The sequence below is a fragment of the Hyperolius riggenbachi genome, chromosome 4 (genome assembly GCF_040937935.1).
Source record: "Hyperolius riggenbachi isolate aHypRig1 chromosome 4, aHypRig1.pri, whole genome shotgun sequence".
In the NCBI taxonomy this organism is placed as follows: domain Eukaryota; kingdom Metazoa; phylum Chordata; class Amphibia; order Anura; family Hyperoliidae; genus Hyperolius; species Hyperolius riggenbachi.
Window position 1 is genome coordinate 463,904,344 of NC_090649.1, and position 24,049 is coordinate 463,928,392.

General features: G+C 43.4%; 1 protein-coding gene across 1 annotated transcript in view; it reads left to right on the forward strand.

Annotated features, from left to right (window-relative positions):
* The window catches only part of LOC137504428 (calpain-8-like), a 54,349-nt gene that overhangs the window by 24,969 nt on the left and 5,331 nt on the right, over positions 1 to 24,049 (forward strand). Inside the window, exons 6-10 of the mRNA XM_068232839.1 lie at positions 1,766 to 1,846; positions 7,200 to 7,285; positions 9,085 to 9,159; positions 18,620 to 18,780; positions 22,363 to 22,532. Coding sequence (XP_068088940.1) covers positions 1,766 to 1,846; positions 7,200 to 7,285; positions 9,085 to 9,159; positions 18,620 to 18,780; positions 22,363 to 22,532 — 573 coding nt within the window. The remainder of the gene's footprint in view (positions 1 to 1,765; positions 1,847 to 7,199; positions 7,286 to 9,084; positions 9,160 to 18,619; positions 18,781 to 22,362; positions 22,533 to 24,049) is intronic.

Below are 24,049 nucleotides of genomic sequence, written 5' to 3' on the forward strand. Positions count from 1 at the left end.
AATGTAAAGATAAAAAGAGTGGCACTCACTGACGAGAGGGATAGGGTGCCCAAGCCTCAAAGGTTCCCCGCACTATGGGATCCAACTGCAGCAAACAAGAAGGTAGAGGGAGGAGGTGTGTGCTAACTATGATCGCTGCAACACTGGTAGGAGATACTGGATACAGTTATGTTTATTTACATGTTGCTATGCAACAGATTTTGGGCCGCCCCTTATGCGAGAGATGGCGGCGAGTGGCCGCCTCACTCAAATTTACTGTTACGTGGCTGTTGGCTGCACATTGCCCGCCCACTGGGGGGTGCTTTGGGGAGTTTTGGCTGCATCCCGCGCGTTCGCTATGCACGCGACGTGTGACGCTTATACGCTTATGAGAGGAGCCTGTTGATTGATATGTTGCTTAGCAACATATTGCGTGCCGCCCCCAGTGTGAGGGACGGTGACGCATGGCCGCTCAGTTGCGTAGCAGCTGACTGCACACTGCCCGCCCAGTGGGGAGGACTTTGGGAAGCTTCAGCAACATGGCACACGTCAGCCTTGTACGCGACGTGTGACGCATGTACGCTTATGGGAGGGGCCTGAACTGTTGACATTTGCTCTTGTTCCTATTGGTCTCCTCTGATTGCTGCAGTGAATATTGATTAGGGAGGTGTGGTTATGCTGCGGTTTCGCCGCTCTACCCCCCATTACGTGTGATGTTGCTGATTTGCATGTTAGACCATCAGTTCTCTCTCAGGTCCGCCAGGACACCGGTGGAGATGATTGGCTGCACGTATTTTGAATTGATTGGTTGCCAGGTGGGTGTTATACTATATAAGTGTGATGTATGATGTTTTAACTTGTGGATACTTCGGCTTGAAGAAGGGCTGAGTCCTGAAACAGCGGGCTGTCGCCGTATAGCCACATGCTTTTAATCTTTCACTAAAAGAGCTTATTTTTGGAAGTGCCAGCCTCCATCTACCTTCTTGTTTGCCCCTTTAACAGTTTCACAGCATCAGAACTTTGTTTTTCTTACCAAAGCATAATTTTTAGCTGCATTTTTAGCTAAGCTCCACCCATCAAAGAAAAAAAGCCCAGGCTTTTTTTCCCTGATGCTGTGCAGAGCATGATGGGATTTCCTATGTTGTTATTGACGTTGCCTAGCAACTGGGAGAGGTGCTCAGGACACAGGACAGTTGGAACTGTGTCCCATGCTCCCTGTCACCTCCTTTCAACCAAAAAGATGGCTGCCATCATGAAATCAAACATTTGCCTGTTCTTTTAAAACAGTGTGGGTAAGAGATTATATTACCTATCTATTTTATTAACATAACTAATGTAACTTAATGACAGTATGTTTGTTTAGGCTGGAGTTCCTCTTTAAGTTACCTCCTCTGTAGTTATTTTCATATGCAGTTAATTAACAACCTGTCTTTAACTTTAGAATGCTGGAGATATTTTAAGGATTGAAGAGTTAACTTTAGAGATCTCACTCTAACTTACTTTAGACAGAAGAGTTAACTTTAGGTTTTCCTGAGGAAAATTGTTTCCTGAATACTACATGCCTCATCACCATGGTGACAACTCTAGAAACGTTTTTAAAGACAGGAGATAAGCTTAGTGAATAGATAAGCCGGTGTCCCCTAAACCCTCCTTTGTCAGAAATGTCTTTCCATAGGTCCCTTACTACAATGGAGCATCGAGACGCAGAAAAGAGTTCTAATAAATGTGGAAAATGTTGAGCTGACTTTTCAGTCTTTGCTTTGATGATATTTCATTTCTCAAACAGGCAAGCCCCGGTGGCTTAGAATACATCAACGCCCACAAACTGGTGGCGCTCCATGCATATTCGCTGACTGGCGCAGAGGAGGTAAGGCAGAGATCCACATCTCCCCTTCAAAACTTTCATCAGTAGAACTTTGTTTGCTATAAATGTACCAACCAGCCCAGCACATAGCAGCCAGCTATCAATAACATACAGTATACAAACAACAAGAACAATGCCCAGGGCTACAAACCTGGAGTGAAAAAAAAAAAACACAAAAACTTGTGATATAATGAATTGTATGTGTAGTACAGATAATGAATAGGACATTAGTAGCAAAGAAAAGAGGTTTTTTTTTTAATAACATTGCATCATACCGTCACAGTTGCAGTTCAGAAACCACACTCTGGGCTTGATTCACTAGACAAATAGCATGCCTTATCCGAGTTAACACGCCTTATCAGAGATAACACGCCTTATCCAAGTTAACTTGGATAAGGAGTGTTATCTCTGATAAGGCGTGTTAACTCGGATAAAGCATGCTATTTGTCTTAGTTAATCAAGCCCTCTGCCTTTTAAAGCAGTAGGATTAGCCATACTATGCCAGGGAAAAAAACACATATATAAGTAGATAAATACTTGAGCTACTTGCATAACACATGTATTATACTGATCACGTTTTGATTTCAGTGAATTTTATATAGTAAATTAACCTCCTTGGCGGTTAATTTTTTTTTAAAAAATGGGCAAAAATCCTTTTTTTTGTATTTTTTTTTTGTTTCATGTAAAGCTACCAGAGTGGTAACTACATGAAACACCACTAGAGGGCGCATGTGGCCCTCTAGTGTGATCGTCGCCGGCATCAATAGCAAACAGGGGAGCGCGTATATAACGCGTTCCCCTGTTTGGCTTCTCCTGTCGCCATGGCGATGATCGGCATGACGTCATGAACGTCAGCCGACGTCCTGACGTCATGCGCACTCGATCCAGCCCATAGCGCTGCCCGGAACTCATTGGTCCGGGCAGCGCAGGGCTCTGGCGGGGGGGGGCCCTCTTTCGCCGCTGCGTGCGGGCGATCGCCGCAGAGCGGCGGCGATCGAGCTGTGCGCGCGGCTAGCAAAGTGCTGGCTGCGCGCACAGCACTTTGAATGGGGCGAATCGCCCCAGCAGGCCCTGAGAAATCCTCCGGCGCGGCATAGCCCGAGCTCAGCTCGGGCTTACCGCCAGGGAGGTTAAGAGAATTATGTTCCTGGTGGGAACCATGTCTTTTGCCCACAGTTTAGGCTAAATCCTGATGTCATTTCTGCCTTTTACTTTTTTTCTTTTCTATTCCAGTCGCCGAGTCACCTCAGCCTTGCTTGTAAACACAAGTTAGCAGGGGATCATGTTTCAGATAAGTAGCTAAGCAGGGAAATAAATGGTAGAGGAGGAATATATTATAGATACAAAGAACCCCCAGCATTCAACTGTTTGGCACTGACTATTAAAGGGCCAGTGCTCCTTAAGTATGTAATAACTCCAAATCATAACAGCAGAAAACGTTTTGAATGCAGGATTAGCATCTTTATCACGTAATACACCCAGACCAGTTGCTGTTGAAATTTGATTTTTATGGTGACACTCCCGCTTCAAAGAGAACCCGAGGTGGGTTTTAAGAATCCTATTAGCACACAGAGGCTGGTTCTGCATATAATCACCAGCCTCTGTTACTATACTGTTTCCCCCCAGGGCCCCCCTGCGCTCTGCTGCCCCCCCCCCCCCCCAAGAAACTGCCGTGCTAGTGACAAGTAGCGTGTCGCTAGCAGGCTGTTTACATGCAGATTGTTACTCTCCACCGCTCCCCCTCCTCCTTTATAGCGCCGCTCCCCGCCTGTGTCCCTTCCCTCCAATCAGCTTACAGAGGCAGGGGAGGGAAGGGACGCAGGCAGGGAGCGGCGCTATAGAGGAGGCAGGGGAGCGGCGGAGAGTGACAGTCTGCATGTTAACAGTCTGCATGTAAACACACGATACATTTTTATGCTCGATTTTCCATCCGATCGTTTTTTCCGATTCTGCACTTGATTCTGCGCTCGATTCTCTTAGCTTCCTCTCGTTTTTCTTATCTTTTTCCATTCACTTCTATGAGAAATCATAAGAAGGAATATCGGGCATGATGGGAATTATCTATCAGATCCATCTATCGAATGGAAAAACGTATCGTGTGTCACCAGCATTAGCTTTACTACACATACAATTCACTATCCCATAAGTTCATTTTCGCTTTAGGTTTGCTTTAAATTCATGAGGATACCAAAATGTATTTGCAGTCCATAAAAAACCACCAATAAATCTGCTGAAGTCTGTAGTCAGAGCAAATGCAAAATACAGGTGCATCTCAAAGAGATAGAATATTAATGAAAAGTATTTTTTTTTTAGTAAATCAATTTAAAAAATGAAATTCATAAATTATATAGATACTGAGTGCGTACATGGACATGCAATGGAGTCCGGAGAGGTGACTTGTCTAACAGGTTATATAAAGTTATCGTGCAAAAGTTTATTTTAGTAATTTACCTTAAAGGGACACTGTAGGGGGGGTCAGGGGAAAATTAGTTGAAGTTACCGGGGGCTTCTAATGGTCCCCCACAGACATCCTGTGCCCGCGCAGCCACTCCCCAATGCTCCAGCCCCACCTTTGGTTCACTTCTGGAATTTCAGACTTTAACCACTTCAGCCTAACTGGCCGAAAATTTTCGTCCAGTTAGGCTGCGCGCACTCCAGCGGGTCGCGCGCGCTCCCGCGGGCCCCCCCGTGCGCGCCCCCGCTGCTGGCCGTTACCCCACCGATCAGTGAAAGGGATTATAAATCCCTTTCGCTGATCGGACCCCCCAGGAGAAAAGCCGACAGCGTCTCTTCAGACACTGCGGCTTTTCTGAGCTCTGGTCTCCTTTCTTCTGCCTGGGAGCTAGATCAATCGCTCCCAGGACTTTTTGACTGTGGCCATCTTGTGGCCAAATAGCAAATTACACCAAAAACACACTTTGGGTATCATTCATAAAGAGGCTGTCGGTAAGGGGAATCGATGCGGAAAAACACCGCTGGCGGTGTTTTAGACTTCTGGGTGGGCATTCATAAAGAAGTATCCATGTGCGGAAGCAGTGCGGAGATTCCCCGAACTAGGCTGGCGGTAGGCAGGCGGTAGGCTTGCGGAGACACGGAAGCTGCCGAGTTGATACATTTCTCCGTGTTCCGCTCTGCTGCAGCTGCCTGGGAGGTCTGTGTGTCTCCATTCACTTACATTGGTATCGCCACATCAGAGGGAGCGGTACTTCCCGACCTCACACCGCTGGCGGTATTCTTTATGAATTAACATTTTGCTACATTTGTTCCGATAATCACCGCACAAGGCGGTGATTTATCACTCTGCTCGGTAGTGTCATTTTTTCATGCGGAAAGAGCCTCTATGAATGCTGACTTTGCCGAGTGGTCGGTAAAGTCAGCTGTTTTTAGCATTTCCGCATACGGAAATGCTTTATGAATGATAGCCTTTGTGTTAAATAAATACATTTGAATACATTAAAAAACCCCTGTTTACCTCCCACACCAAAAAATACCCACATACAAGTTTAAATAAAAAAAAAAAAAAATTACAATAATAAAAAAAAAAAAAAAAATACATAAATAGTTACCTAAGGGTCTGAACTTTTTAAATATGCATGTCAAAGGAGTATATCAATATGATTTATTAAATTATGGGCTTCTAAATAGTGATGGACGCAAATTGACAAAAATGCACCTTTATTTCCAAATTGAATATCGGCGCCATACATTGTGATAGGGACATAATTTAAATGGTGTAATAAGCGGGACAAATTAGTAAATAAAGTACATAGGTTTTAATTATGGTAGCATGTATTAATTTCAAACTATAATGGCTAAAAGCTGAGGAATAATGATTTTTTTCCATTTCTTTCTTAATATTCCTGTTAAAATGGATTTACAATAAATTAATTCTCAGCAAAATGCATCACCCACAGAAAGCCTAATTGGTGGCGAAAAAAACAAGATATAGATCCATTAATTGTGCAGAGTAGTGATAAAGTTATTAGCAAATGAATGGGAGGTGAAAGTTGCTCAGATGCAAAAAAATTTCAACCCTGTAGGCTGAAGTGGTTAAAGTCTGAAAACCACTGCGCCAGCATTGCTGTGTCCTCACTCCCACTGATGGCACCAGGAGCGTACTGCGCAGGCCCAGTATGGTCTGTGCCTGCGCCGTGCGCTCCTGGTGACATCAGAGAAAGCGAGGACACAGCAACGCAGGCGCAGTGGTTTTCAGACTTTAAAGTCTGAAATTCCAGAAGTGAACCAGAGGCGGGGCTGGAGCATCGGCGAGTGGCTGCGCAGGCACAGGATGTCTGTGGGGGACCATTAGAAGCCCCGGGTAACTTCAACTCATTTTCCCCCGACCCCCCTACAGTATCCCTTTAAAAGATGAAACTAATATATAAAATAAACTCATTACATGCAAAGCGAGATATTGCAAGCCTTTGTTTGTTGTTATTTTGAAGATTATGGCTTACAGCTTTTAAAAACCCCAAAATCAAAATCTCTGAAAATTAGAATATTATGAAAAGGTAAATAGGGGTACAAAGGTGACCCCTTCCCCACTTCCACAAAGAGTTAAATAAAATAAAAACATAACCATGAAAAAAGTCCTTTAATGTTCTTAATTAACCATTAATACTCACCTGTACCTTAAAAAAGTCAGTCACTTCAGTCATCCACCACAGTTGTTTTCTGTGGTCTTCCGAGTCTTCTGGTCAGGGATGAGCTCCGGATCAAATTTGGATGAAATCCAATGAATTTCATGCGTATTTCATCCTTCTAATTAATGCAGCTGAGCAGGTGTGTGCTGGTGGCGGGGGTTAAAATTTCCCAGCAGCCTTCTTCTTTAACCCGTCCCACGCTGCGTTCCAAGCCGCAGTCACGTGACTGCAAACACTTCCTTCTTCCGGGTTGAAGGAGGAAGCGTAGTAGTCACGTGACGCAGCTTGGTACGCAGCATGGGACGGGTTAAAGAAGAAGGCTGCTGGGTAAGTTTAAACCATGTGATAGCTGGTGAATTGGCGTTGGAAGATCCAAGTAAACCAAGGAGGTTTGGATGGATTTTGTAATTTGGCATATACACCCCAATTTGGTTTAGTTGCTTTTTAGTTTTTAGCATGTGTTATCCCTTTACATTTCTCCATCACACATGTTCTTCGCGTATCATATTTAGTCATTACAGGCATTCATGGTTTATTATATAGATTTCGTATCACTATTTCTGATGTGCAGTTAATATACAGTGTAACCAGCAGGTGAGGGAACTATAATGGAAAACATGGGAGACCCCCAGTGCAAACCTACTCTACTGCCTACAGCCACTTCCTGGTAAGGGGAGTTCCACAAGACTCTTATGTCCTTGTTTGGTTTCCAGGTTGACTACAAAGGTAAAAAAGTGCTGCTGGTCCGAGTGATGAACCCCTGGGGAAGCACGGAATGGAACGCAGCCTGGAGTGACAAGTGAGTATTACTTTCTCTGTAACAAATGGAAGCGGACATGCATATATGGTTTTATTTATATAGCGCTGACCTATTATGCAGCACTGTACAGAGTATATTGTCTTGTCACTAACTGTCCCTCAGAGGTGCTCACAATCTAATCCCTACCATAGTCATATGTCGTGTAGTGCATGTATGATAATCTAGGGCCAATTTAGGGGGAAGCCAATTAACTTATCTGTATGTTTTTGGGATATGGGAGGAAACCAGAGTGCCTGGAGGAAACCCACCCAGACACAGGGTGAACATACAAACTCCTTGCAGATGTTGACCTGGCTGTGAATTGAACCGGGGACTCAGGGTTGCAAGGCGAGAGCGCTAACCACTACGCTTCCGTGCTGCTCAAGTATATGGTATATATGTTACGGCCAGAACCCGAAGTTTGGCCACTTCTAGTTCTGGCTGGCCACTTCGGGTTCTGGCCGGCCAATGTGCGAAGTGGCCGCCGCGCTGTGGCCAATGTGAGAAATGGAATAATTCCTGTAACGTTAATGTATCTTCTGGCCGCATCCTGTAACATTAATGTATCTTCTTGCACATTGGCCGGCCAGAACCCGAAGTGGCCGGCCAGAACTAGAAGTGGCCAAACTTCGGGTTCTGGCCGTAACATATATAATATCATGTGTGATTTGAAACCTTTTCCAAATACAAAGGGTTCGGACTACAAATGGTTTGGTGAATGCACGCATGAAACTTGCAGGGTTTCCTAACCTCCAACAAGGTTAAAAACCACTGCTCTAGATTGTTTTCCAGAATATACAAGTGCTTTGTAGCATGCAGCAAAAAGTGTTTATCATTGACGTAGCTAGGGTTTTTGGCACCTGAAGACAAACTCAGTTTTCGTGCCGCCTGCCCCCCTCGTGAAGTATGGGCCTTTATGACACACATACTTGTTGCTGCATCTGTGCTGTCCTCCCCTCTGCTGCCTCCCAGTTCCATGGTGTCTATCCAGGGCTGGATTTACCAGAAGGCACTGTAGGCACATGCCTACAGGCGCCTGATGATGGAACGGCGGCTCACTGCCCTCTTCGAGCCCCTTCTTCCCTATGCAGAGTCCTGAGCAGAGTGTAAATGAGAGGTTACTCACGCTGCTCTTGGCTTAGTAAGCCAGCAACTATTCAGTAGGAGACCTTAGGCAAGTACCCTAACACTGCTACTGCCTATAGAGCGCGTTCTAGTGGCTGCAGCTCTGGTGCTTTGAGTCCACCAGGAGAAAATCGCAAAATATAAATGTTATTTGTCTTGTCTTGACTAAAGCTCCCTTCAGTCAAGGGAAACTTAATACCGTGGGTACTTTTGGCTACCTAATACTAAGGTGCACCTGTAGCTACCTATGATGGGCAAGGGAACAGCCAGCACACTTGCGGTGCACTTTGGTAGGGGTTTGTAGGTCCAAGGAGTGCGAACTCTACGGTGCAAGGACATCTGTGCCTATAGGCTCCTGTAAAGTAAATCCAGGCATGTGTCCATCTAAAACAAATTGACACAATTGTCAAATTTATAGAAGCAAGAAGGGGGAGATCTTTTCTCCTGCTCCCTCCTGCTCGCCACCCACTCTCCACCTCCTTCCAGCCCTCCGCTCCTTCCCTCCACTCTTTCAGTTTTAAAGAGTGACTACTCAGAGGAGGGTCAGTAATGTGTATGGGGTATTAGCTATTTATGTGTATGGGGTCCAGAGTTAACACCCAGGATCCAGCCTTCATCATCCCAATACCCCATTTTATGCATTATATATTTACATAATGTTTCTGTCTATGCAGCGCCCCAGAGTGGAATGATGTAGATCCAAAGGTGAAAGAAGCTCTGCTCATAAAGAAGGATGATGGAGAATTTTGGTGAGTACACTCATTGCATCCATGGAAATATGTAGCGTTCTTGAATACTAGTTTTATTTATAATTTTCTGCACTAAAAAGTAGATATTTTCAAAAAACGTTGTTTACATTTTTGTGCATAGTGTATATTTGAATTTTTAACTCAAAATATTATTATCATTGGTTTGTAAAGCAGCAACATATTCCGTATATATGAGGTGCAGTGAACAGGTAAGCAGTATATAACAATGCGTGCTGTCACGCAGGTGCAGTGAACATGAACAGGTCTGCACGGACTGGTATTACAAATGTGCAGCTGTCTCACACACACAGGTGCAGTAAACAGTTATGCAGTGACTGGTATATAACACTGCGTGCTGTCACGCAGGTGCACTGAACAGGTATGCACGGACTGGCATCAATACAATGTGCAGCTGTCACACACACAGGTACCGTGAACAGGTATGTAGTGATTGGTATTACAAATGTGCAGCTGTCACACACAGGTGCAGTGAAAAGGTATGCAGTGACTGGTATCAATACAGTGTGCAGCTGTCACACACACAGGTACCGTGAACAGGTATGCAGTGACTGGTATTACAAATGTGCAGCTGTCACACACAAGTGCAGTGAAAAGGTAGGCACTGAAGGTGCTAGGCCTGACAGTCGCACAGTAGGAATTAGCAAGGGCCAGCTGCGATTGACAGGGCTGTATATGCAAGTGTCAGTGGGCCACACAAAAAAAAACAGATCACAAGAACATTAGCTCTCAAAAGAGCTGCTGTGGGGTGCTTTTTAGCAATAAGGATAAGCAAGGAGCAAGCTAACAAGCCTAACAAGAGCCGGATTAAGTTTTCCCTAATCTCTGCAGCAACTCTCTCCCTTCTCTCACTAACTACGCAGCACACATAGTGATATCATGGCTGGCGCCTTTACAAAGGGGGGGGGGGGGCTCCAGGAGGGAGTGTAGCCTGATTGGCTACCACGTGTCTGCTGACTGTGATGTAGAGGGTCAAAGTTTAGCCCAATGATGTAGTATAGGGGGCGGGTTGAACTCGCATAAAGTTTGCGTTTCGATGCTAATGCGAACCACCGATGTTCGCGTGAATAAGTTTGCATGCGAACATTTCGGGCCATCTCTATTATCTGCTAATTACGATTATACAAAATTTTGCTACAATTTTTTCAATTATGGCCACAAGTACAATTACAATTTGGACATTCAATTAATTTTGTGTAATCCATTTGTAATTTCACAATTTCACGTAATTGTGTGCCAGTTAATAGCAAAGCCCTGATACATGCCATTGACACAAAAATGCTACAAATGTTAAGGTGAAGAGTGGGAGTGTGACAATCCAGCCCCCGCGATCCCGTCGAGATCTGCTCCCGTTAGCGTACGCAGGAAGTATGGGCGCAGACGGACCACGAGACCGGTTGCTGGATCGTCAGAGGTAAGAAGAAAAGGGCGACAGAGCGTGCCAATCCCGTCTAATCTGCTCCCGTTAGCATACGCAGGAAGTACGGTGAACAGACTGACAATAAAGATTGGTCGCGCAGCTGCCGACAATATGTAATGGGACAAACATCCCCAATCCCGTATTACTAGGCCACTGTTGCCATGCAGGTCTCATGCACTAGAGGCTGCTGGAGGCAAATTCACTGTGTGCGTAGTAAACGGTTAAGATTGGTTGGAGGTGCCCATACATGTACAATTTTGATTGTATATACAATCTGTAAACTAAAAATATCGATTTCGCGCTGGAAATCAGATAAATACACTGCCACCACTGTCTGATTGGATGAATGGAGCAGACAGTCTCCAACTAGGGCGAAGAGACCCCAACGCTATCATAAGACGGTAGCCAGCCCCAATCACGTTCAACACGCTCAAGTCACCGTTCGGGGAATAATCACTTCCGACGGCTTAAAGACTGTGAGCAATGTGACGTTAAAGAAAGGTTACTGGGTCCCTATATGATGCAATCTCGAATTGTATTTATAATCGAGAAACGAAGTTATCGATTTCGCACAGGAAATCTGGTACTAGCTAATCCTAGAAGGAAGAAACGGTTATTTACAACCTAGCTAGCAAATCAACAATTTATAAGCAAATCATAAAACAATGCGGTAGTATGACTGACTCTTCAGAGGGCAGATTCGTTATAGCAGCAATCAGATGACCAGAACAGGCACAAGACTGAACGATAAAATCGTTACTTTATTTCTAAACTACATACACACAGCTTATTTTAGAACAGATTGATTGACAGAGAGAAGAGAGGAAAAGAGAACAGAATGTCTTAATATACAGTTCAAATACCGTTATTGGTAGTCCATGCGGCAATCGCAAGTCTTTGGCGAAAGTCCCAAAATGGCGGTTGCCATGCGGCCAACAGGCCTTTGTTAGGAAGTTCCCAGAGGGAGGGTTTGCCCGCGTCCTTGCGGGCTGCCAGGATGTTACTAGGCATCAGATTGAAGGTAAAGGACGCAGAGCTTTCTGGGCTCTGTCTGGTTATAGCCCCTACTCCAGCAAGGAGGGGTTAGGGGGCGTGGATCACACACCTCTTTGCAGCAGGAGGTCTCTGCCCCTCTTATAGAGGCAAGAATTTACCTGAATCATGATAAGTGTGCTCATCTGCAAACCGTACAAGTTATGTTAAATCTAATAACATTTTTAGGTTTGTCAGAATTTATCAAGAACGTTGATACCAAACTTGGGGGGTTTAGAGTGAACGGTGACCCCAAAATGCATATCTCTGCTTTGGCAGGGCTTACCTTGAATTCAGAAACATCCAATCATGTGGTTGGTTCCGAATTTCAGAATGAGCGGGTTCTTAAGGCCGTTGCCTATTTGGAAAGCCATCTTTATGGCAAAAGATGGATTTCATATTTGTGAGATCACAGAAAGGTCAGCTGGGAGATGGAATCTCCTTGATCCTTCAGCTGAGGTAATCCTGGGAGAACCCCCTGCTGTGATCGGTTCCTAGCAGTCTGGAGGAAGGGGCGGTTTATTAGCTTCTGTCCATCTAATCTCTTAAGGATGAGCTATAACCTTCCAGGGATGCTGGAGAAACACTTTCACACTGAGGTGAGAAAAGCTGTAATTAGAAGCTACCAAAGAGGCAGGGTTTGTTAGCATTTGACCAGGGAGAGGAACTGTATTAACCCCTGGCTCCCCTGATCTTCTTATAAACCAAGCCTTTCCCTCTGCTGTCACTTTTAATAGTGGCGACAGGGAATATTTTATAAGGCTCTAACTACTTTTTTAGGACGAATAAACGTTGATTCGTCACAGGGAGCAAGTAAAAAAAAAAAAGTTTTTCAAAAAGACCTTGTACTTTTTGAGAAAATCTGAAACATTTTGTTTTTAACTTTGAAAAAGGACAATTTAACCACTTCCCAACTGAGGGGTTTTACCCCCTGACCACCAGAGCAATTTTCACCTTTCAGCGCTCCTTCCATTCATTCGTCTATAATTTTATCATTACTTATCGCAATGAAATGAACTATATCTTGTTTTTTTCGCCACCAATTAGGCTTTCTTTAGGTGGGACATTATGCCAAGAATAATTTTATTCTAAATGTGTTTTAATGGGAAAATAGGAAAAAATGTGGGAAAAAAATTATTATTTTTCAGTTTTCGGCCTTTATAGTTTTTAAATAATGCATGCTACTGTAATTAAAACCCATTAAATGTATATGCCTATTTATCCCGGTTATAAAACCGTTTAAATTATGTCCCTATCACAATGTTTGCCGCCAATATTTTAGTTGGAAATAAAGGTGCATTTTTTTCAGTTTTGCGTCCATCCCTAATTACAAGCCCATAGTTTATAAAGTAACAGTGTTATACCCTCTTGACATAAATATTTAAAAAGTTCAGTCCCTAAGGTAACTATTTATGTATTTTTTTTAAATTGTAAATTTTTTTTTTTTTTTTTAATTACAAAAAAAAAAAATTGGGGAGTGTGGGAGGTAAGGAGTTAATTTTTTGTGTAAAACAAGTTTATTTGTGTGTAAAAAATGGTTAGGATGTAGTTTTACTATTTGGCCACAAGATGGCACCATTACCAATTTGTTTCATACGACCTGCAAGCGTCCTTCTGGACTCTTGCAGGAAGTAGAAAGAGGCTGGGACTTTGTTATTTTTTCACAATGATCGGGCTGCTCAGCCGAGCGGCAGCAGATCATTGCGGGGCTGAGATCAACGAACGGGAATGGATTTTCCCGTTCATTGATCTCCGGGCGAGCGGGCGGCGGCGTGTTTACTAGCGGCGGGCGGCGTGTTTACGAGCGAGAGCGCGGACAGCGGCGGGAGTGCGCAGAGTACGGATTTCTCCGTCCCTGGGGGTGAAAGGATGGAAAAAGGGGCGGAGAAATCCGTACGCGCGGGGGTAAAGTGGTTAAAAAAACATTGTTCGTTTGCATTTTTAACCACTTCAGCCTGCTCTTTCACCTTAAGGATGGAGGCAATTTTCCCCTGTAGCACTCCTCCTATTCATTCACCAATAACTTTATTAATACTCTTCACACCTAATGATCTTTTTTTTTTTTGCCATAAATAAGGTTTTGGGGGTTTGATATGATACTTCCTTTCAGTTTATTTATTTATTTATTATTAATTATTAGCTTTATTTATTTTGAAAAAAAAATTATTTTGAAAAAAATGAAAAAATACACAATTTTTACAATTTTTACATCCTCTATAGTTTTCAAATAAACAATGCTACTAAAGATAGAGCCTACACATTTTATTTGCCCAGTTGGCTATCACAACACTTAAATTATGTTCCTAGTACAGTGTATGGCGACAAAAAAGTATTTGAAAATAAAGGTGTATTTTTTCTGTTTCTACTATCAATAAATACAAGCCCCTTATTTGCTAAAATAACAGTAATATACCCTGATTACATACATATTAAAAAAGCTCAGACTCTAAGGAAACGATTTACTTTTTTTTTTAACATGTGTTTATTTTTGGTAGCTAAGGGGAGGGGAGGGGGTTAATAAGGTTTTATTAAATATTAAATATATTTATTTTGCATTTTTTTACTTTAATTTTACTTTTTTGTTTACTAGATGGTGCTATACACTATCCTGGTAGTAACCAGGAAGTGCTTTATTTTTTTATTTTTTTTTACTATGATTTAGCTTTCAGTTTTATGAATCAACATGCGTTGTGATGTTAATTAATTCACAGGGGCTTTGGTTGGCTCGTGGAACACACAACCCCCTTCTCCAGTGGATCTGCTGTAAGTGCCACTGGGAACACAAAATTATGGTTCCTAATTACGTTTACGAAATTAAGATTTTTCGCAAAATTTTGCATTTTGATTTTGCATAGTAATTGCAAATTACGATGTGAAATTATGATTATGCAAATTTTGTGCTCTTCACTATTGATTAGTTGACAGCTGATGTTCAGACCAGTGAGACTCCTTCCTGCTGTGCTGTGGATTGTCAGTTCAATGGACCAATAGGGAATCCTAGTGGGAAAATAAAATATGCTTTTGCCTCAGTTTCCATGCAATTTAGTATAGTGGTTGTGTGCAGAAGGAGCCTCAACAGAAAGCATATTTCAATTTGCTGTCAGGAGGACTTTTCATTGGTCTTCAGATCTAACCAATTAGAATATGTTTGAGGATGGACTTTAACCACTTTACCCCCGCGCGTACGTATTTCTCCGCCCCTTTTTCCATCCTTTAAAAACCAGGGACGGAGAAACACGTACTTTCCGCGTTCCCGACGCTGCCCGCGCTCCCGCTCGTAAACACGCCGCCCGCCGCTAGTAAACACGCCGCCGCCCGCTCGCCCAGAGATCAATGAACGGGAAAATCCATTCCCGTTCGTTGATCTAAGCCCCGCAATGATCAGCTGCTCTCCTATGGGCAGCGCGATCATTGTGAGAAAAAACTCACGTGTCCAGCCTCCTTATTCTTCCTCCAAGCTTCCGGAAAGAAGCTTGGAGGTCGCATTAAAACAAAAAGTTACTGTGGCCATCTTGTGGCCAAATAGTGAACTACACCCTACACATTTTTCACATACAAATAAATGACTTTTTCACATAAAATTAACTCATTACCTCCCACACTCCCCATTTTTTTTTTTTTTGTAATTAAAAAAAAAATAAAAAATTTACAATTAAAAAAAATACATAAATAGTTACCTTAGGGACTGAACTTTTTAAATATTTATGCCAAGAGGGTATAACACTGTTACTTTATAAACTATGGGCTTGTAATTAGGGATGGACGCAAAACTGAAAAAAATGCACCTTTATTTCCAAATAAAATATTGGCGCCAAACATTGTGATAGGGACATAATTTAAATGGTTTTATAACCGGGACAAAAGGGCAAATACGTTTCATGGGTTTTAATTACAGTAGCATGCATTATTTAAAAACTATAATGGCCGAAAACTGAAAAATAATTATTTTTTTCCCCACATTTTTCCTATTTTCCCATTAAAACACATTTAGAAAAAAATAATTCTTGGCATAATGTCCCACCTAAAGAAAGCCTAATTGGTGGCGAAAAAAACAAGATATAGTTCATTTCATTGCGATAAGTAATAATAAAGTTATAGACGAATGAATGGAAGGAGCGCTGAAAGGTGAAAATTGCTCTGGTGCTCAGGGGGTAAAACCCCTCAGTGGTGAAGTGGTTAATTGGTTCAGAATGATCAATAGACCAATATAGGGACTCAAATGTGAGGTCTAAAGAGGCTTTTGCCAGAGCTTCCTGCACTTTACTATTGGGACAGTAGTGCAGTGAAACACTTAAACTTTTTGTGCAAATAGGTAAGGGGTACTGATTTACCCCAGGGATCTTCCCAGCCCCTTTTTGATGGTCATTCCACCAAGCTATTTTTCCTGATCACTCAGATGTTACAATGAATTCTTCCGTGTAGTCACAGGGGCTCTAGGACTCTGTCTATGGTTATTAGCCAGTTCAAAGCTGAGAACACACTATGGGAGGCCCAATGAACATGGATGGGAGGTTGAGGCTAGAATGATGGCAGAGGTTTTGAGGTTGTTGGGATTGGATTACTATAGGAGTACTGGGAAGTTAAGAGGTACTTTGCAGGGCACTAAAAATGTAGCACGGGAAAGATTAACCACACAAATGGAGTACTGAAATTTTGGCACACCAAATATGTTATATGTGGTATGGCCCAATATTGGCTACACCTACTTTTTGATCACACAGTTGAGGCCTCCCCCTTACAGGCTTAAATAAATTATATACATATATATACATACATACATACATTGGAAAGGTCCAGAGCAGGGACAAGGTCCTCCAGCACCCAAGGCTGAGACACCAAAGTGCGCCCCTCCACCCCTCCCATCCCAGCCGTCACTCACCGATTGCTATTAGACTAAGAGGGCCACAGGGCCCACAACCTCCCCAACACCTTAATATCTAGTTATCTGGCTTGCAGTCACTGCTATGTATCCCCTTTTCTTATTTCTTTCTGCTTCAAACACAATTAGGAATGACAGCTGAATGAATTCTGCGCCCCCTCCTACACTGCGCCCTGAGGCTGGAGCCTCTCCAGCCTATGCCTAGTGTTGGGCGAACACCTAGATGTTCGGGTTCGCGAACGTTCGCCGAACATCGCTGCGACACTCCCGGACCCCAACCAAGTAACATAAACAATGAACATCTGTGATGGGTTAGCATTTCCGGTCCCTGTTTATTGAACCTCTCATCTGTATTAAATTTATGACTGCATGGCGACAAAACACAAATTGCTATCCGCACGCTTCTTGTCCTCATGCAAGGCCTGGGTTGTTGTGTCTCAAAGCGTGGCCTTCTCCTCCTGCGCCACCCTCCTCCTGTTCCATCACGTGTGCTGCTGCTGGGTTAGCGTTACCGGTCCCTTTTCCTGGAACCTCTTATATGTATTACATTTATGACTGCATGCCGACAAAAAGCATGTTACCTGTGCAAAGAAAACAGACATTTCCCGCATTTAAAAGACAGTTTTCCCTTTGAAACTTTAAAATCGATTTTCTCAAAAACTATAAGCTCTTTTTGCTAAATTTTTTTTCCTCTTGTACCCACTCTGAAAGTTCGGGTCCCCATTGACTTCCATTATGTTCGGAGTTCGGCTCAAGCACCCGAACATCGCGGCCATGTTCGGCCCGAACCCGAACATCTAGATGTTCGCCCAACACTACACGTGACCCGTTCGGCCAATCACAGCGCTAGCCGAACGTTCGGGTAACGTTCGGCCATGCGCTCTTAGTTCGGCCATATGGCCGAACAGTTTGGCCGAACACCATCAGGTGTTCGGCCGAACTCGAACATCACCCGAACAGGGTGATGTTCTGCAGAACCCGAACAGTGGCGGACACTGTTCGCCCAACACTACCTATGCCTCGGCCCGGCCCTGGAAAGGTCCTTTCAAACAAAAGGGCAAAAAACATTTTCACCCATTACAATGCCCATTAAGCTCTGACTTTGGGGCACTGGATTTTTGTGCATTCTTTTGTTGTTGTTCTGTCTCTCACAACTGCAATAAACCTTCTATTACAATTATAAGTTTGCATATGTGTATCAGCATTTCAGCACCAAGGAAACAAAGTGGCCGCTGCTCAGAGAAGAACAATGTCCAGAGTTCACAAACAGGTAAAATATATATAATCAGCGCAGAGTCCAAAAACAAAAGACGAGTCTTCAACAAAGAATAAGGTCAGGTAAATCTCCACCACAATAAATATTGGGTTCACGGCACAGCTCTGCAATCATGGATACCCATGGATACCCTTCCCAGGAGACAGGCGGCACCTTTATACTGTCCATTACTGCTGACCCATACACGCGTGCAACTTTCTCGGGGTTATCATTGCATGGGCCCGTATGTAAGTTTTGTTTTTATGCTATTTTTAAGCTGTTTTTACTATGAAAACTCTTATTAAACGGTTTACACTTAGAGTTGCCGTTTGTTTGTTTTTTATGATGTTTACTGATATCCATTCGTGAGATGAATCATTGCTGATTTGGTGGATCCTGAACAGACTATTGCTTCCTGATGTCCTACCAAAGCGTTGATACAACCTTATAATGTGGGTTGTCACCAGTTGGGAAGCCTCTTTCCCTTTTTTGGGTATCCATGATTGCAGAGCTGTGCTGTGAACCCAATATTTATTGTGGTGGAGATTTGCCTGCTCTTATTCTTTGTTGAAGACTCGTCTTTTGTTTTTGGACTCTGCGCTGATCATATATAATTTACCTATTACAATTATAGACTAGTCATTTCTTGGTCGGAGGGGAAACAAGCAAAATCAGCAAGGGATCAAATATTTCTTTGCCTCAGTGTAATTTTGTAATAATTGAGTATGCAGCAATCTTTTTTTTTACATGTTCCCTATGGAGACCACATTTGTAAAACAGCATTGCTTTTTTGACGTGTAAAGGGGGGGGCCTATTAGGAATTCCTGTGATCAACGTTATGTCTCCCTGTCTGCAGGATGCCGTTTTCAGACTTCACTCGTGAATTTGGTGGAGTGGAGATCTGTAATTTGACTCCGGATGCCACCACCATTAATGAAAAGAGCAAATGGTGTACTGCCGTGTTCAGCGGGAGCTGGGTGGGAGGATCCACTGCAGGAGGCAACAAGGACTACTTCGGTAACATACGGGCCTCATAGGCCTTATTTTATTAACCTTCTTTCCTTATAACAAATGCTGCCACCATTGCTCCTAAAACAGGGGTGGCACCTTCTTCAACCATAACAAATGTCATTTCCCCCCACTTCTTTGGATTCTGGGTTCCCCAGTGGCTGCATGGTGTGTTCCTATGTGGTTATGCCATTGCACTAAAGTAAATTTATTTAAAGGGATCGATAATGTGGCACTGATCAGTAGTTCAGCGTACTTTCTTTGCTGAAGTGTTAGTAAACTCATTTTGAAACTAATACTTTAAAGCTCCTATAAAGGTAAAAAACACCCACATAGGATGATGATGGCCCTCTGTTGCAGGGGTCAGGAACCTCTTTGGCTGAGAGAGCCATAAACGCCACAGATTTTAAAATGTAATTCTGTGAGAGCCATACAATATGTCTCAAACTGGGACAGTGTGCATGCGCAGCAGAGGGCTCATATCCCTGTTGCCATGGTATTTATTTTTTATTTGTTTATTTATTGTATTTATAAAGCACCAACATATTACGCAGCGCTGTAATATGTATAATGTAATGTGGTAATGTGTATACAGTTCATCCTCCGGGCAGCAGAAGTGTCAGACACGTCTTCAGCTTCTCTTGGGTTTAAGCAACATTAGCAATTTCCCCGAGAGTCAGAAAGGAGAAATACCGACTAACAGCTTGTACAATTAGATAGCTGACTTGGGGGATGATTCACTTTGTAGGACAAGATCCCTGCACTTTGGCAAAATCGGCTGCCTGTCAATTGACCGGCAGCTTATTGGGCTAGTCAAAGTTCAGGGATCTTGTCCTACAAAGTCACTGGACCTGACTGGATCCAGGATGGGACAAATGTAGCAGCCTTAGTTTTGGGGTAGCGCGAGTAAGTTAGTAGTGCATGGTACAGCAGTAGCGCGTCTACTTTGAAAATTTTACTTGCGCTGCCGAACTAAGCTGCGCTGCTTGAGCAATGTAACTTAGTGAATCAACCCCTAACTGTGAGGCAGATGTAGCCCTCAAAAGAGCCACATCTGGCTCCCGAGCCATAGGTTCCCTACCCTTGCTCTGTGGTATGCTGTTTCTGTAGTTTGCTGGGTTAGGGTTCCTCTTCACATCACTAGCAAGTATTCCTCCCCAACCAGGGCTGTGGCACCTCACTGGTATTCAGTGGTCATGGGTGTCATGGTGTCAATAGGGGCGCCCATCCAGGAAGGTCTGCTGTAGCATTACAAACAGAAGATGTGCCCAGCACAGGTTTGTTTTTATGAGGGCTGGTGACTAGGGATGAGCGAAATTGTCCAAACCATTTTCTGATTTTTTTTTCCACTAAATTATATCAATTTCGGGAAATTTTTAAGTCTATGTCGCAGATTTTTGCAGTTGATTAGAAATCCCCAATACATGATGTCGACACCTTTTGCTACCTATTTGGTCTGTATATCAAGGCTAACCGAAAGAACACCTGATGCTAGTTTCATGCTTGGCACGGTGCGATTGTCCAGCAGCAGGAGAGCCAGGGGCAGGACAAGTGCACCACACCATTCCTCTGTGCAAATTACCCTGCGTCAGAGTGCACTGACGGGGTAATATGCATAGCTCAGTCTCCTGATTTGTATGGAATTGCAAAAATTAAGCGAATAATGCAAATTTTCTGCTGTAATTTTGCAAAAAATTTTCTAAGCAAACATGAGCCCAATTCCCTGAGAAATTATGTTTGGCAATTTCACCTGCTTATCCCTACTGTTGACCAGAAAAGAATTAAGATGAAATGGGGCCCTAGACAAGATAGCAGTTTTTGCCCACAGTTGATGGTCACCTGGCTTTTTTTTTAGTAAGATTTGTTGGAGGCTAGAATCCACTAGGCAACTGCCTAGGTTTGTCTCGTGAATAATCAGGCACTGCTGGTGACTGCCCAGGGTAGGGAAAAGGGGGGAAGAAGCAACCCCTTCCACTGAATGTAGAGTGCACAGTGCAGCAGAAAGGGTTAACTACCCTGTCCAATAGCATGCTCCTCCATCCTCTCTATCTTCATGGCCAGTGACTACTGTGACCTGCCAACATGTCATGTCAATGTCATATGTGGGAGGGAAGCAGTGACGGGTGGCGGGGGACACCTGAACAAATTATTGTAATACCTGGGGGAGAGGGGGCTTCCCGGACCACTAAATTCTGATGTCTGTGGAGTGGAGGTATTGAAGGAAGAGAAAAACTTGGCCACTAAATTTTGATTTCTTGGTAGTCTTGGGGAGAAAATGTAATTCTTATATTTTTGGGCACACCAAGCTACTTTATTCTAACATCTTGGTGGGGGGGGATTTCGAGGGGGGAGCACCATGGTATTTAACTCTTGTATTTGGGGTGGAGCTCCCCAGGCGACTTCCTTATGATATCTTGGAGGGGGCAGGCTACATAATTATGTGCCTCACCACAAACGATCAAGACCATGGAAACTTTTTGGTAATGGGCAAATTTCGTTTACACGAAATTTTTCTTAAATATTATAAATACACATAATGATTATTTTAAAACTGAATTGATTTCCAACTCCAATGTGCATTAAGACACTGTATTATGGACCTGAAGAAGCGGGCAGGTCCCAGGAAACACATTGTCCTTTCTGGATAAGTCTGTTTCATTATCCAGTCAGAAATGATTGCATACAACCTTTGGAGCGCCTCCTCCCTATTTGTGTACAGGGCCATTTTTAAGTAGAATACACCAGTATTAGGTGGCCTTTGTCCCCATCCCATAGCAGCATTAAATGACCTTTGACTCCTCCCAAATTGCAGCAGTGGGTGCAGCTTTGTCCCCACTCACCCGCATACCAGAATTAGGGTAGCCTTGCTTACTCCACCCCTCATAAAGTAGTATTATAGTTGCCCGCCCCCCCTCCCCCCCATATAGCAGTATTAGGGTAGCCTTTTACCCCCACCCCACCACCACCACCACTACCACCACTACCACCCATAACAGAGTTAGGGTAGCCTTTGTTTGTCTTGGAATACTTGGGGAGCCTTGAATGATCTAAGTCCATGGCCAAAAGCCCAGTTGCCTATATTTATACTCCAGCCCTCAGATATGTGGCTTTGCGTTTATAAAGGGAGATCCTTTCTCACTTCCTGTTGTGTCTCTGTCCTTGACAGGAAGTGAAGGGAAATTCCTGCTGCCACACATATCACCATGGCAAAGGCTTTCCCATTTTTACCGACACCCAAAGCAACCAATTACTCAGGTCACTTAAGTTTAGGGCCGCCTGCAAATAATAGCAGGTGCATGTCTGAAATTGTAGATGGTGCCACTATCAAATATGCAGATCAGGGATGGATTTAAGCACCAGCCCTCCTTTAAAGCAATGTTTGGCTCATCCGTTTATACCTTGTTTCAGAATTACAGTATACCCCTTCATCAAGGCAAAAAAAAATTGATTACTAGTTATATATACTTATATTACAGTGATGTGTACCGAAATCTAGCTTGAGTAAGGGACAGTTAGTGACATGACTTATGCAAAGTACCCTTTAACGAACTTTTCATCTCCTTAAAAAATTATCTTTTCTGTCACTGACAGAAACATTCTGGACAAACCCTCAATACTACGTAAATCTGGAGAAGCCAGATGAAGATGCACCCCCCGATGATCCCTACTGCACCATCGTGGTGGGTCTCATGCAGAAGAATCGTAGGAATAAGCGGAAGCTTGGACAGTATTTGCTGAGTATTGGCTTTACATTGTATAAGGTTAGTTGTCAATTCATTGTTCCGGTACCCAGAATTCATAGTTCATGGCTGTTTATTGGGATCATTGTTAAGGTTGAATCCTACACCTTGATTACTGTAAATGTTCCAGATCCTGAAGTTGGCCAACTTGGAATCTGACTGGCCCATATGCAAAATTGCCAGTTTCTGCGGCCAATGTGCAAACGAACTTATGGCTACATTTTGGACTTTGGCCGGCCAGAACACAAAATGCCAGGACCCGGCCAGCCAAGTCCTGAAGAAGCTTTTCTGCAGAGGTAGCAGCAAGCTTGGTTCAGCGAGCTGGTGACAGGATGCAGAAGCCATGTTGCTGGGAGACAATGTTGGGATTCATGTACCTCTGTCCTCCCCTCTGCACTCTCTGTGTTCTTTTCATCTCTGTTCCCTTCCAGTCTTCACCTCCTTTGCTCCATGTCCTCTGTTACCCACTTGCACTCTGTTCGGTTTGGTCCAAACTGGGCCTGATGTCCCCTCCTGCTCTAAATGCTCTGGATTTCAACTCTGTCCGTTTACCACAACGCTCCTTCTGGACTTGGTCTTCAGGTATTTTTCACCTGGCTCCTTTTGCCACCACTCAGAGGTGGCCTTAAAGTATGCGGGGCCTGGGGCGAGTGTCATATGCAGGGCCTAGAGACACAGATATGTTACACGCACACGCACACACACACTCTCTAGACAGACAGACAGACAGACACACAGACACTAGATACTGTAGACAGACAGACACACACACACACACACTGGATAGATAGATAGATAGATAGATAGATAGATAGATAGATAGATAGATAGACAGACAGACAGACAGACAGACAGACAGACAGACAGACAGACAGACAGATAGATAGATAGACGCCTAGTGGTTAACACTCTCGTCTTGCAGCGCTGGGTCCCCAGTTTGAAGCCCAGCCAGGTCAACATCAGCAAGGAGTTTGTATGTTCTCCCCGTGTCTGTGTGGGTTTCCTCCAGGCACTACGGTTATGAATGATAGGGTTAGAATGTGATCTCCTCTAAGGACAGTCAGTGACTTGACTATGTACTCTGTACTGTGCTGCAGAAGATGCCAGTGCTATATAAATACATAATAATAATATGGTAGAGACATTATACTATTACTATGGTAGGATTAGATTGTGAGCTCCTCTGAGGACAGTCAGTGACATGACTATGTACTCTGTACTGTGCTGCAGAAGATGCCAGTGCTATATAAATACATAATAATAATAATATGGTAGGACATTAGACTATGGCTATGGTAGGATTAGATTGTGAGCTCCTCAGAGGACAGTCCGTGACATGATTATGTACTCTGTAAAGCGCTGCAGAAGATGTCAGTACTATATAAATACATAATAATAATATGGTAGGACATTAGGCTGACTTTTTGGTATGATTAGAGTGTGAGCTCCTCTGAGGACAGTCAGTAACATGGCTCTGTAAAGTGCTGCAGAAGATGTCAGTGCTATATAAATGCATAATAATAATAATAATAATAATA